Source organism: Berghia stephanieae, chromosome 3 (assembly GCF_034508935.2).
Source record: "Berghia stephanieae isolate SIO BIC M18660-M18661 chromosome 3, UCSD_Bste_1.3, whole genome shotgun sequence".
Lineage (NCBI taxonomy): Eukaryota > Metazoa > Mollusca > Gastropoda > Nudibranchia > Aeolidiidae > Berghia > Berghia stephanieae.
The window spans coordinates 10,520,358-10,535,510 of record NC_088362.1 but is presented as its reverse complement, the minus strand read 5'-3'; the positions used below and the strand labels follow the sequence as shown (position 1 = coordinate 10,535,510).

At 36.8% G+C, this 15,153-nt stretch overlaps 1 protein-coding gene across 2 annotated transcripts in view; it reads left to right on the top strand.

Annotated features, from left to right (window-relative positions):
- The window catches only part of LOC144969461 (ras-related and estrogen-regulated growth inhibitor-like), a 69,488-nt gene extending 58,239 nt beyond the window's left edge, over window positions 1-11,249 (top strand). For both annotated transcript variants that reach the window (XM_078908582.1, XM_078908581.1), the window contains 3 exons: window positions 984-1,088; window positions 8,818-8,970; window positions 9,567-11,249. In XM_078908582.1, the coding sequence (XP_078764708.1) occupies window positions 984-1,088; window positions 8,818-8,970; window positions 9,567-9,749 (441 nt within the window). In that variant the 3' untranslated portion in view covers window positions 9,750-11,249. The remainder of the gene's footprint in view (window positions 1-983; window positions 1,089-8,817; window positions 8,971-9,566) is intronic.
- The last annotated feature ends 3,904 nt before the right edge of the window (window positions 11,250-15,153 follow it).

Here is a 15,153-nt window from a genome sequence, read left to right as displayed (position 1 = left end):
TCAAAATCATCATTATTATCATCATCATCATCATCATCATCATCATCAAAATCCTCATCATTATCATCATCATCATCATCATCATCATCATCATCATCATCATCATCATCATCATCATCACCATCATCATTAGCATCATTATCATCATCACCATCATCATCATCATCATCATCATCATCACCATCATCATCATCATTAGCATCATTATCATCATCATTAGCATCATTATCATCATCACCATCATCGTCGTCATTCATCATCATCAACATGATCATCATAATCTTCATCTCATCAAGAACAATTTTAAAATCATCAGCTTTTATATAGCACAATATCCACTAAATGTACTCAAAGCGCTTTACAAGGGATCCCTGACCAACAACAACACGTAACATGTAGAACGAGACACGACGCCTGTCATGCAATATTACAGTTGTTTTTTTTTCCGGACAGAGACAACGCTGTTAACGGTCAGGTACTCATTTTACACCTGAGTACCGTGAGAGAATGTGAGTTAAAGAGCCTTTTCCAAGAACTCAACTATGCGCCGAGCTAGGCTCGAACTCAGAACCTTCCTATCCGAAAGCGAGTGTCATACCACTTAACCACATAGCCGCACAACATCTTGTTCCTAACACCATTATTCCTTTATAACTAATAAATAGAGGCGCCTAAATGAGTCAATAAAATGGAGATAAAGATAAAGGGAGAATCTGACTCATGAATGAACAACACAAAACAAACGACGGTTCGGCCCTTGGCCTTTATCAAGTAAACACAGAATACATATATATTTATATTTACTTGATAAAGGCCAAGGGCCGAATTGTCGTTTGTTTTGTGTTGTTCAATCATCATGAGTCAGATTTACTCCCTTTATCTTTATCTCCATTCCTTTATAACCCAAATTATAATAACATTATCTTCCCCCTTTAATTAAATAATACTCTATCTAACCTGCCAAATCTTACGATATTTACCAGATGGCGCCAGACGTTCTAGAGAAACACATTCGGTGGGCGGACGGGCTTATACTCATGTATTCCGTCACTGACAGAACGAGTTACCAAGAAGCCTGTAAATTGAAGGTAAGAACAATAATATAAGTTTGTGTTTAGTATTTTATATAGACTTAATTGTATTAGTGGGGGGGGGGGGGGGGGAAGTGGCCGAGTGGTTAAGGCATTGCATTGTGATCAGGAAGACCCGGGTTCGAGCCCCGATTTAGGCACTTTCGTTTTTTTTCCTTGAACAAGATTATTAACCCCCAATTTGCTCACTTGGACAACATGGGTGATTCCTGTTAACATCAGACATCTTGTTTGATGAGTTATCTATATTCCTTCGTGGAATGCCTAGACGACGATGATATCGTGGCGCAAAAAATTATATTACGCCGTCTCGTAAGCTTTATTATTTTGGGATGAAATCAATGCTATAATCAAATGTCTAATTTTTTTTAAATACAAAAAGTCCTGCAGAGCCACTAGGCTCATGGAGCAGGAGTGGGGGTAGCGTGGCTCAGTGGTACGGTCTTTGCCTCGTACCCGGAATGTACCGATTTCGATCACTCACCGCTGCGTTGTGTGGCCATGAGCAAGTCACCTCGTCCTAGCTCAATTTGCGGCGCTGCACTGCGGCTGACGCCTGGGTTATTCCAGTGTCTCCCCTTGAAATAGACCCTAGAGAAAAATCCCCCTTTGAGATGAATAAAGGGATTTTTTTTTTAATTTTAAAAATTAGTTTCTATAGAGTTAAATGGACAATAAATAGCAATTGATTGCGGTTGTGCTAGTCTGTGGAAAAGTTATTTCCACCAAATCTAACAGAATCAGATAACCAATCACTGCTTGGTAGACTGGGAAAACATCACATTAATAATAAATACGCATGTTTTAAAAAAAATATATATCATTATCATTACTGAAATAAATAAACACAATACCAGCATAACCCTTTCCTTACCAACTATAGGCAAATCGTCACATTCGTTACGATAAAACCAATAATTTCTCATACTGATTTCAATTTTACATCACGAAATTTAAATATTATTTTTTTTGTTATCGCTATAATAACACGTTGATACTGTTTGTAGGGTTCAATTTGCTTGATAATATTATGTTTAGAGTAAGAAAAATCCATTTTTGTGTTTGGCGTATTGGGGAAAATTCTGAAAATGGCCGGTGAGGAGATAGAGGGTTAAAAAGCTATTTTCAAACTTCTGCTTTGAATTGCACATGCCCAAAATATTCCGACCACCTAGAGTGCTGAGAAGGGGATAAGCAAAAGCAAAAGGCGCATGGTTTAAGTTTCAACTTCATATTCACCTTACACCCATGACATTTGCTCGGGTTAAACGTCCTAATATTCTTTTTCTTTGAGAGGCTTTCAGTAGAGAAATATGGAATCGGCTACCTTGACACGAGCAAATTCGTGTTATCAACAAAGTACGTGTAGCTAGGAGGGTAACAGTATAATTGAAATACAGCTACACCGTCCAAACAGTGCTATAAAGTCAGGTTGATGATAATGAGAAGAGAAGAGAGAAGTAGTCCTTCAGAGCCAATAGGCCGGAAGTAATCCTGGTTGCTATAGCGTGGAACATGCCACAGTAATTGCTTTCTACCCTTTGGATAGGACGCTAGCCTATGGCAAAGTAGTTTCCGCCAGATCTAACAGACCCACAACCCAGCGTGGCCTTCGTAAAGTTATGGCCTGACACTGACCAATAAATGACGTCATAATGCCAGTCTTTAGCCACAAAAGAAAATAAATCGTGAGTTGTATTCAATAGTTCAACCAATGAAATAACTTTTTCCATGAGTCTACTAACAACTCACAAGGCGGTGCAAAAAACAAATAATGACGTCAAACTGCCAGTCCTTTTGGATTTCAGTGTCAGGCTATAGATAGAATGCGCTTGGCCAAGGAGTTCACAACATTGTCATCCGGAAGTATAACGGACCAACACACACACTCTGTGTAACCATGAACTTTTATAGTCTGGTAAATACAGTTTTGTGATAATAACTCATAAACGCGGATGACAAAAAACAATAACAAAGCCCTGAGTAACATCAATTTCTGACTATCTGTAGTCTGACCGTAGCCATCGTTATGTTATAGATAGTTCGAAGATGACGTCACTCAGTCTTTGTTATTCTTTTTGCCATCCGCGTTTATGAGTAATGCTCACTGAACCGTATTAACCCGACTATAAACGTTCATGGATACACACAGTTTTGTGTGTTGGTCCGTTATACTTCCGGATGGCAATGTTATGAGCTTCTTAGCCAAGCGCATACTATCTATAGATAGTTCGAAGTTGACGTCACTCAGGTCTTTGTTATTGTTTTTTGCCATCCGCGTTTATGAGTAATTCTCACTAAACTGTATTATGGCAATGTTGTGAGTTTCTTAGCCAAGCGCGTACTACCTATACCGTTTGGAGTCAAAATGAGTCATAAATAGCTGAGAACCCAAATGAAGATTTATTAGCCGATGACGTATAGCGAATGCTGTTTTCTTTGAGCGGTCAAAGGTTAAGTTATTATCTCTGTTGGAATCCAAGGCCAATACGGGAAACAATCTGCACAGACAAAATAGTAGCAAGTAATTAAAAATCGTTTTACAGCTAGCCACACGGACTATCAATTTAACCCTTTCGTTACCAACTATAGATAGTTTGCGCTTGGCTTAGGAGTCCACAACATTGCCATCCGGAAGTATAACTGACGAACACACAAAACCATGTGTAACCATGAACTTTTATAGTCTGGTTAATACAGATCAGTGAGAATAACTCACAAACGCGGATGGCAAAATATAACAGCAAAGGCTTGAGTGACGTCATCTTCGAACTATCTATAGATAGCTGCGCTTTGCTTAGGAGTTCACAACATTGCCATCCGGAAGTATAACGGACCAACACACAAAACTGTGTGTAACCATGATCGTTTAGCGTCAAGTTAACCCTCTCCTTACCACCCATAGGAAAACCGTCACATTCGTTACGATGCAACAGACAATTTTCTCATTCTTATTTCTCTTGTACATCACAAAATTTAAAGAAATGCTTTGATTACACTTTAGATACTAAAAATGTGCTATAGAGCTCACTTGTTACTTTTTTGGTTGAGTAAGAAAAGTCTATTCATGTGTTGGTTTGGAGTGAATTTTCGGGGGAAATTCTAAAAACAGCTGGTAAGGAGAGAGTTAATACAGTTTAGTGAGTACTACTCATAACCGCGGATGGCAAAAAACAATAACAAAAACATGAGTGACGTGTAACTTCGAACTGTCAATAGGAAAACGTCACATTCGTTACGATACAACCAACCTTTTTCTTATTCAAATTTCTTTTGTACATCATAAAATATAAAGAAAATGAACAAACAGTGTGTTGAAGAACATATTTTGAAAAAGAAATTATGTATCGCAAGAACTTAGTACTGCTATTGTGTATGAGTGATAAAAAAAATATTTTTGTGTTAGTTGGGTGTGAAGTTTTTTTTTTCTTGTTTTTTTTTTTGGGGGGGGGGGGGGGGGGATCCTGAACTGAAAATGGCTGGTAAGGAAGGGATTTAATTATCTGATAATTGCATTTTTTGCGGGGATAATCACGTATTTTATTCTAGCCCATTACAACCTATCGGTCTTGGTCTTCTCAAAAATAGATGGACGATGAATGAGCATCAGCAGATAGAGTAGGAACAGACTGTCAACGGGTTTTCTGCCCACGTAAAAGGTAGATAGATAGAGAAAGGTAATGAACTAAGGTCAATTTTGGCAAGTTATTGTGACTACATCCATCAAAAAGAGTGCAGAGGAATCCCAGACATGAAGGGTCATGGAGATCATAAGTTGTCAATGTTTGCAGAAAGTTGAACATTTTTAGGATAGGTCAGTTAATAATAGCCGTCGTTAAGTTTTTATCGTTGTAAGGTAAGCCATCTAAAATGAGCATATGACTAAAGGAACACTTAAAAGTGCATTATGAACTTTTAAAAACGATGTTTATTTCACAGCACTATACAAAATTCAATATACAGAGCTAACATTTATAAAGCGCAATATCCACGTGCTCAAAGCTATTTAAAAAGGGTCCCTGACCAACAGCAATACGTAACATGTATAACAAGACATGACGCCTGTTAGGCGATATTACATGTTTGTTTCTAACAGAGACAACGCTGTTAACGGCCATGTACTTATTTCACACCCGTGTACGGTGAGAGAATGTGAGTCTTTTCCAAGGACTAAACTATGCACCGAGCAAGGCTCGAACCCAGGACCTTCCGAACCGAAAGCGGGTGTCATACCACAAGACCACGTAGCCTTACATATCAAACAGGGATCATTATTTTTGGCTCATAGACTTCTTCAGTCAATAACGAAAAAACAAAAACGTTAAGTCACTTTAACTGGATTTAAAAAGATATATTAAAATTTTTAATGTTTTTGGTTGAAGAATGATTTTGAGCCGGAAAGGTTTCGTGCTTGATATTTACTTTTATTTTGAAACTTTTATAGATAGTATGCGCTTGACTAAGGAGTTCACAACATTGCCATCCGGAAATATAACGGACCAACACACAAAACTTTGTGTAACCACGATCGTTTATATCAGTTTAATACAGTTTTGTGAGAATTACTCATAAACGCGGATGACAAGAAACAATCGCAAAGACCTGAGTGACGTCAACTTCGAACTATCTATAATCATCTTTGTATATTTCTTTCTACATCACACATCCTTTTGTAGCTTAATATATATTAACTTCCATTGTGTGTTTTAAGTGTTTGATGATGAAGAGGATTTTGATATCTTTGAATAAGAATAACATTTCATGATATTGTTTATTACGCCCTCGAATCGAGTTTTCTCATCATTTCTGTTAATATTGATATAACCTTCATGTCGGCTTGATCGTGTTTCTATTCTATGGAATGACAAAACAAAATCTAAATGAATACCGGCTGCCAAAGTTTATCTTTGCGTATTGAAGGAACGAAATTGACGTTATAATAATATAACATCTTTGATATTGTTATTAGCCAGCCTCTTTTATGAGCAGTTCTCACTGAATTGTATCAATCAGAAGATAAGCGTTTAAGGTTATACATTTGTGTGTTGGTATAGATAGTATGCGCTTGGCTGAGACGCTCATAACATTGCCATCCGGAAGTATAACGGACCAACACATAAACTGTGTGTATCCATGAAGGTTTATAGTCAGGTTAATACAGTTCAGTGAGCATTACTCATAAACGCGGATGGCAAAAAACAATAACAAAGGCCTGAGTGACGTCATCTGCATACTATCTATAGATCGTGTCCTCTTACCCAAGAAACTAGAAGCTCACAACATTGCCATCCAGCAGTATAACAGACCAACACACAAAACTATGTGTAAACTTGAACGTTTATAGTCTGGTTCATACAGTTACTCATAAAAATGGATGGCAAAAAAGCAATAACAAATACCTGAGTGACGTCATCTTCGTTCTATCTATATCATATGTTGCGAGTAATTAAACTAAGTGGATGACATCAATAATTGTGTGGAAGTAAATATGACCAATTGTAGCTAAACATTTTATGTTGAGAGCAAGTATATAATAGAGTTCAAAGTAGTAATTAAATTATATTTAAACACAAATTGGTTATTTTAATGTTAATTATTACATCTACTATGTCATAATCCCCGAAAATTACGAATTTTTCCAATGCCAAGTTGGCTGGTCTGTAAAACACATATGGTCTTAAATGTTACCAGCTGCGCGTGAGCCTATTACATTGTGTTAAAAGATGACCGTGACGTGCAGCCCGCATGGTGATAATATCTGTTGAAAGGTGAATGGGGTCTTTCAGTGCATGAGGTTAAGAATATTTCTGGTGTTGATGGCTAGAATTTTTGCGAAGGTGTAAACTTGGTCGACTTGAGAAATGACTTTAATTTTCTATGGGTTATGAGTTTTGAACTTAAGTACGTTGTGCTATTGTTCCACACAAAACCAATCTTTCTAAAAAATCTTAAGCATTGATAAAGGGTGATATCCACTAACTGTGCCAAAGCACTTTTACAAGATGTTCTAAGCCAACAGCAACACATCATATTTAGAACATAACGCCTGTTTGTAGATGTTATAATTTTCTCTCCCGAAAGAGACAACTCTGTTAACTCTCTCCTTACCAGCTATTTTCAGAATTTAACCCGAAACTTCATACTCATCCAACACAAAAATAGATTTTTCAAACAGATAAGCAACGAGTTTATTCTATATTTTGTTCAGAAAAATGAGCTCTGCAACACAGTGTCGAGTTTTTATGGATATAATTAAAACAAAATGAAATCAGAATAAGAAAATTGTTGGCTACATCGTAACGAATGTGACGATTTTCCTATGGGTGGTAAGGAGAGGGTTAACGACCAGGTACAGCACCGTGACAACAACGCCACTACCACATTATCTCATTCGTCTGTAGTGTTTCATTCATCCTGTTTTGTTGCTAAAGCGGAAACCGGAAACGCCCATTTTATCTGTTTTCGTAAATTATATTGAAGCTTACATTCAATTTCACATTGTTATTTAGACAGGACTTAGAAGACAGTCCGATATGTTTTCTTCCTTGTAATCTGTATTTTGTCACCAATCAAAGCAGCAAATGCGTTTTATATTGAGTATTTATAAATAAATAATTGAGTTTTTATATCGCGCAATATCCACTAAACGTGCTCAAAGCTCTTTACAAAGAATCCCTGGCCAACAGCAACAAAAATTAACATGTGGTACTGGAGAGAGAAAACGCTGTTAACGGCCAGGTACTTCTTTTACACCTGAGTAAATGTGAGTAAAGAGCCTTTTCCAAGGACTCAACTACGCGCCGAGCGAGGCTCGAACCCAGGAGCATCCGATCGAGTGTCATACCACTAGACCACATACTCGCACATTTCACTCAATACTAGAAAATAATTGATCCAAGGTTTGATCCCCACTCAATTCAGTATTATTTAAAATTGAGTTTTTAGCTTTTAGATTAAGTCGAAATACATTCCCTAATTGACCAACATGATTTTTTTTTCTTGATCTTAATAAACCTTACTCTAAGTTTCCAGTTCCTATTACGTGACAAACTAGGGAGTCAACTCAAATGTCTTCGTCCTCGTCCTCGCTTTGTGAAGAGCGAGGGTTCACAGCGGTGAAAAATATAGATAGAATGAAGTTGACGTCACTCGGGTCTTTGTTATTGTTTTTTTTTTTTTGCCATCCGCGCTGATGAGTAATTCTCACGTAACTGTTTTATCCAGACTATAAAATTCACGGTTACACAGAGTTTTGTGTATTGGTCCGTTATACTTCCGGATTGCAATATTGTGAGTTTCTTGGTCAGGCGCATACTATCTATAGGCCTTAAATCGTCACAACTATCGGCCAACCCTCTGTGCTGTAATGGTAGCACATCTGACCAGTGATCAGGAAGTATAAGGTTCGATCCCCAGTCAAGACCTGCTATTATTTGGGATGATCTTTCTCCGAAGGTTTTCTCTCCGATTTGTCTGCTACTGTTTCATACACACCTTTCAGATTAGTTCTGATTATTTTGATTTTCAAAACAATTCTATAATAAATTTGATCCCTTGAAAATACTCGAACGTAGAAGGGGATAACAGTTTTGTTTCGTTTTCCTTTTTTCTTGCCCCCCCCCCCCCCCCCCCCAACCCCTATTTTTTTTTTTTTTTGGCAAAGCAACTCTGCCCCTTTTTTCTCACAAGACGTGTGTTAATTCGATCTTTTTAAAAATTTTTACAGGAAGATATCTTTAGTTTTCGAGATGCCGACGTCCCCCTAGTGCTCGTATCCAACAAGCACGATCTACTCACTGCACGTGCCGTCACCGAAGATGAGTGTGACAATTTGGCAGGGGAGATGGATTGCCCAAGGTTTCAAATTTCTGTAGCAGAGGTTAGTTTGTGTCCATCAAAACATTGCGGATTAATTTTTGATCAACCTAATAACTCTAGTATTATGCGCATTGGTCTTTTTGCAATGTAAGTAGTCCTTCATTAGGCCCATGGAGCCGGAGTTTTCCCCTGTTTCTATGGCGTGAAACAGACAATAGCAATTGCCTGCTACCTTTTGGATAGGCTGCTTGTCTCTCACAAAGTATATTCCGCCAGTTCTAACAGACCCAGCTACCCAATATCTGCTCGTGTGAACAGGGGGTTCAGAAAAAAATCTCGACTGCACCCGGGATCGACCCCTATTCCTTTGATTGTGAAGCGAGTGTTCTACCAACTGAGCTATCGGGACCCTCTTTACAATGTAAGGAATTGAATTTATTCTTCACCTTAACGAATATAAAATGACCCCTATTATCTAATTTGTAGATAGAATGTTCCATTTTAGCACCTAGTTTAACCGGACATAATACCGATTTCAATTAAATATAATGAACTGTTTCATAATTAACATCACAATAGCTTTAAATCTATGCACGATATGAAAACATCTAGATATATTATTATTTGTGTATTATTTTATTCACTCATTTCGCCCAGACGCAAGACGGAGTGAATGAAGTCATGGAGGAAATGCTTGTGCTGATGAAGCGACAATTGGTCAAAAGTCTAATGGCGCCTAATCCTGATCAAGTATCGGGACTGGAGAAGAAGTCTAGATTATACAACATGAAGAAGGCTTTCAAAAAACGTATCGTCAGGAGTCGGAGTGATACATTTTGAACAGATCTATGCATTTATAAAATCAAAATTGTTATAATATTATTATGTGAATTGACTTGAAAACTTCGTTTTTGAAGTTCTTAATGGCAATATAAATGCGATTTGAATGGTTTTGTAGCAATACATAATATGATATTGTTATATCATAATCATTATTATCATTATCATCATCATTGTTATTATGATCTTTGACATGTTTGTCATATTATATATCACCATTGGAATTATCATCTTTTTCGGAAATATAAACACCAAAATCATAGTTACACAAATCAACATCATCTTCATCATTATAATAGTATTATTTATTATTATTATAATCACCATCGCAATCATCGTAATCATCATCATCATCATCATCATCATCATCATCATCATCATCATCATCATCATCATCATCATCATCATCACCATCATCAGTTCCAGCGTCGCCCTCGACAAATCAACATCTTCTTTATCATTATAATAATATTATTTATTATTATTATAATCACCATCACAATCATCGTAATCATCATCATCATCATCATCATCATCATCATCATCATCATCATCATCATCATCATCATCATCACCATCATCATCATCATCATCATCATCATCACCATCATCAGTTCCAGAATCACCCTCGACAAATCAACATCATCTTTATCATTATAATAATAATTCGTATTTATTATTATTATAATCATCATCGCCATCATTGTCATCGTCATCATCATCATCATCATCATCAATATCATCATCATCATCATCATCATCATCATCATCATCATCATCATCATCATCATCATCAGTTCCAGCATAGTCCTCTCATTTATCATCATTGACAATGTTATTAATTTCTCAATAGTTACATAAAACATTGACATTTCAAAGCCATTACTAACTTACTTGACTTATGAGCCTTTCGCATCTCTGTCATCGGACTGGGAAGCCTCAGCTGCCTCCACTGGGTCGTTCTTTTGGTCTAACCAACGTTGTCCATCCGAAGCAGTCGTCTGTAGATCCTCAATGGTGTTAAGATTCATTCGCTGATCTTCCACAATGTTGATAGGTGGTCTTAAAGATCATACTACACCAAAATATTACAATAAAATAACCTAAATTTTTAATGTATCCTGACTTGAACTATTCCTGTCTTTAAAATCTCAAATTGTTAGAATAAAATGGCCCGTTTTAGCAATTCCACTAAATATTTTTTAGTTTTCGAAAGGCAATTTTCTCATTTATTCTGAGTTATGTTAACAAATGACGTTACGTTTTAATTGATAATAAATCATATTCTCTTTTCCAATGAAGACTGTTCGATTATTACAAATGGAAACCTTCTGATTTGACATGGGTCAGTACAAATGATGACGAAAATGTCTGGAACCGTTGATTACGTAGTTTTCCACTGCTGTCATTTAATATCTAAGATTGTTTTTTGTTGTATATAAGTCTAAGTATGCCTGATTGTTTGCAATTGCCAAAATAAATCGTTTCGGATAAATGCAATTTGTATATTTATAGTTTTTCTTGTGGGTTTTGAGAAATAAGTAATACTGCAGTGCCCTCCGTACTAAAGTCACAAAAAGATCTTGACAGCCTCAAAACTCTGGCCCAGGACCGTGACCAATGGATGGAGAGAGCAGCTGTACTTATCGACCATGACTGAATCAAACAATTCTCATCAAGCGTCATTCGGACTGCGAAGCTCACTACTACTACTATTTAGAGTCGAATTCGGACACTGAGCATATTGAATTCTTGGAATATAATGCGAAGAAAATGGATGTCGATATTTATATTATTTGCAGACATCATTGATGGCACTATGAGTTTGTAAGTAGGCTAAATCAATTTGAAATCTGAACATTGAAGGCTGTTATTAACCCTATCCTTACCACCGGCATCAGAATCGTCACATTTGTTACGACACAATATACATTTTTTAAAATTCAGATTTATTTTGTACATCACAAACGTTGAAGAATGACCTGTGTTTATTTAATAACAACATCATGTTTTGTTTTTTTAAAAAGAGAGCTTGATTGAGTTTTAAAAATCAATTTTTCTGCTGGGTAAGCCTGCCATTTTTGGGAAAGTACTGAAAATGATCGGTAAGGAGGGGGTTAATTGAGCGGTTAGTTTCGCATAGTTAATAGAGATAAACACACTTGCAAAGCTCACATTGGTTCAGTCTCCATTATCCGCGCCAAGGATATCAAAGAATAACATCTTTATAATTGTTTTTTTATTGGAAATTTAAAAGGGACAGAGAATTTTAAAAATGCAATAAACGATTAGGGGGGGGGGGGGAGGAGAGGGCGGCATGACTCGAAAACAGGAATTATAACCTCTGACCATTTCAGGAATGAAAAGATGATATACGTCTTCAATTGTGAGGCTATGTGGTCTAGTGGTATGGCCTCGCTTTCGGATCGGAAGGTCCTGGGTTCGAACCTCGAGCTCGGCGCGTAGTTGAGTTCTTGGAAAAGGCTCTTTACTCATATTCTCTCACCGTACTCAGGTGTAAAATGAGTACCTGGCCGTTAACAGCGTTGTCTTTGTCCGAAAAATTGTAATATCGCCTAACAGGGGTCATGTCCCGTCCTACATGTTAAATGTTGCTGTTGACCAGGGACGCCTTGTAAAGTGCTTTGGGCACATTTAGTGGATATTGCGCTATATAAAGCTCAATTTTAATAATAAAATACCTTCAAAAGAGGATAGAAGAGGCCACTTGCAGTCATTCACTTCTAGCATCTTTACACAACATATCTATAGTCTTTATGAGTCCATGTTCTTTTCTTGATCAGAGGTCAAGGTCATATCGCAGATAAGAGGATCATGGGACCGAGTTGTCCCCACCACGACAGTCGCCCAATCATCTTTTACGTGAGGAATAGAACTAAGAAGACAGTGATGCTGTCACTAATTGGGGGCATGTCGGAAATCCGTAGTCAATATCGATCTTCTGATGAATTGGCCAATTTCTGTGTCTTGCGAGCTGTGTCTCTTTACAGTCGCTTTCATCTTCTAGGTTTGGAAACTGTGTGTGTGGGTGTGGATGTGGATTTCTTCGGGGTGAATAACATAATTGTGAATATTATTCTAAGTTTTCTTAAATGACGCAGTTATAGTTTGCTTTGGAATGGGATTTTACTTTGATTACTATTTGTATCTTAGTACAAACTGTCTTACTTATTTCATGTGTGGCTCATCGTGCCAAATGGTCTTATTTCGGGGTGAATCTAAAGTACAGCCAGACCGGCTGATGTTGTTGTTTTTGTTCTTGTTGTTGTTGTTGCCCAAAGCTATCATCTCATCCACATTCGTCTACAGTGGCCTCTAGATAGTTTGCGCTTGGCTAAGAATCTCACAACATTGCCATCCGGCAGTGTAACGGAACATCACACAAAACTAAGTGTAACCATGAACTTTTATAGTCTGCATAATACAGTTAGGTGAGAATTACTCATAAACGCGGATGGCAAAAAAAAAAACAATAATAAAGACGTGAGTGACGTCAACTTCATTCTATCTATTCATCGTGTTCTGTTGACAAATCGAAAACCGAAAGGTCCACACCATTTGTCTTTGTGAAATTAACTGAACCTTCTTTTCCATTTATTTTGCATGTTTATTAAAGAAGGGCTCTGTTTATTAAGTGATATGTCAAAGTTAAATTACTTACTAACATGTTGGATTTTTAAACACAGAAATGAGTATTTATTTAATGGAAATTTATAGAATGTGGAAAAATCCCTCTGAAAAGATACATATTCAACACCAACGGATAACGTTAACAAATAACTTTTGTTCTTAAACAGTTACGGATATATTTGATTAACACTTTTAATGTGGCTGCGGTAAGAAAATTTTGAGATAGAAAATAATACAAACACTATGGGATGCTTCATATCAATGCACTTGATGAGGACTACAGTATCTACATAACAAGAATGAAACTTCGACAGGGTTTTTTTCTTGCCTCTTAATGATCACAAGATACAGGGCAACACACCTTGATATACCATTAATGAAACGTGCATTTTCGACGGGTTTTTTGCTTGTATAGATAAATCAAAGTTGACATCACTCGGGTCATTGTTATTGCTTTTTGCCATCCGCGTTTATGAGTAGTTTTCACAAAACGGTATCAACCAGCTATAAACGTTTAAGGTTACACATAGTTTTGTGTGTTGGTCCGTTATACTTCCTGATGAGCGCATACTATCTATAGATAGTTCGAAGATGACGTCACTCAGACCTTTGTTATTGTTTTTGCCATCCGCGTTTGTGAGTTGTTCTCACTAAACTGTATTAACCAGACTATAAAAGTTCATGGTTACACAGAGTTTGTGTGTTGGTCCGTTATACTTCCGGATGGCAATGTTGTGAACTCCTTGGCCAAGCGCATTCTATCTATACAGGGCAACACACCGAGATATTCCATAAATGAAACGTGCATTTTCGACAGGGTATTTTCTTGTATAGACAGGTTCTTAGTAAGATATAAATCGAATGGGGTAATAATATGGTTAAGGACACAACGTAGGGATCATATTTAAAAAAAATGATCTAGTCATTGGCCATCCATGTTCAACATTGCTTGACTTTTACAAAGCAAGACACATAGCCGTCCGGCTTCCATCATTTTACTACAGATAGTATGCGCTTGGCTGAGAAGCTCACCACGTATAACGGGCCAACACACAAAACTAAAATATATGTAACCTTGAACGTTTATAGTCTGGTAAATGCAGTTTAGTGAGAATTAATCATCAACGCGGGTGGCAAAAACCAATAACAAAGGTCAAAGTGACGTCAACTACGAACTATCTATAGTATATTCGTTACCTATTTGTTCAAAACATTGTTATGTCAGAGTGATACATCTGTCAAAAGTTCATTTTACTATTATAATAGTGAGGAGACGTGAAAGTTTTGGGCTTTTGTTTTAATTTGAGGGAAACAAAATATCTATAACAAAAACATATCATGTGATTTGTATATTTAAAAAAATAGATTCTAAAAATAGCGTTTACCCCGTGTTATTATTTCTTATCATATATCATATATATTTTATTGCATATTTATCAAAACAATATATATTTTATCAACCGTATTGATGTGATGCGTGTTAATATAAAATTTCAAATTCCGTTACGGTATCTAGTTCACCCCATTCCAATGATGAGTCACACGATGAGGCGTAATATCTACAATATCTGAATATTTTTCACAATTTTTAAATTAACTGTTGGGGCAAGTTATTTCATATCAGTGGATTTTTTTATCAATCCAAACGTCAGCTTTGTGAGACACCCATCAAGCCCGCTCGGACAAATATAACTGGTGGTTTACAAACAATAGAAGGAATTTGACATCACTCTTATCTTTGTTATTGTTTTTC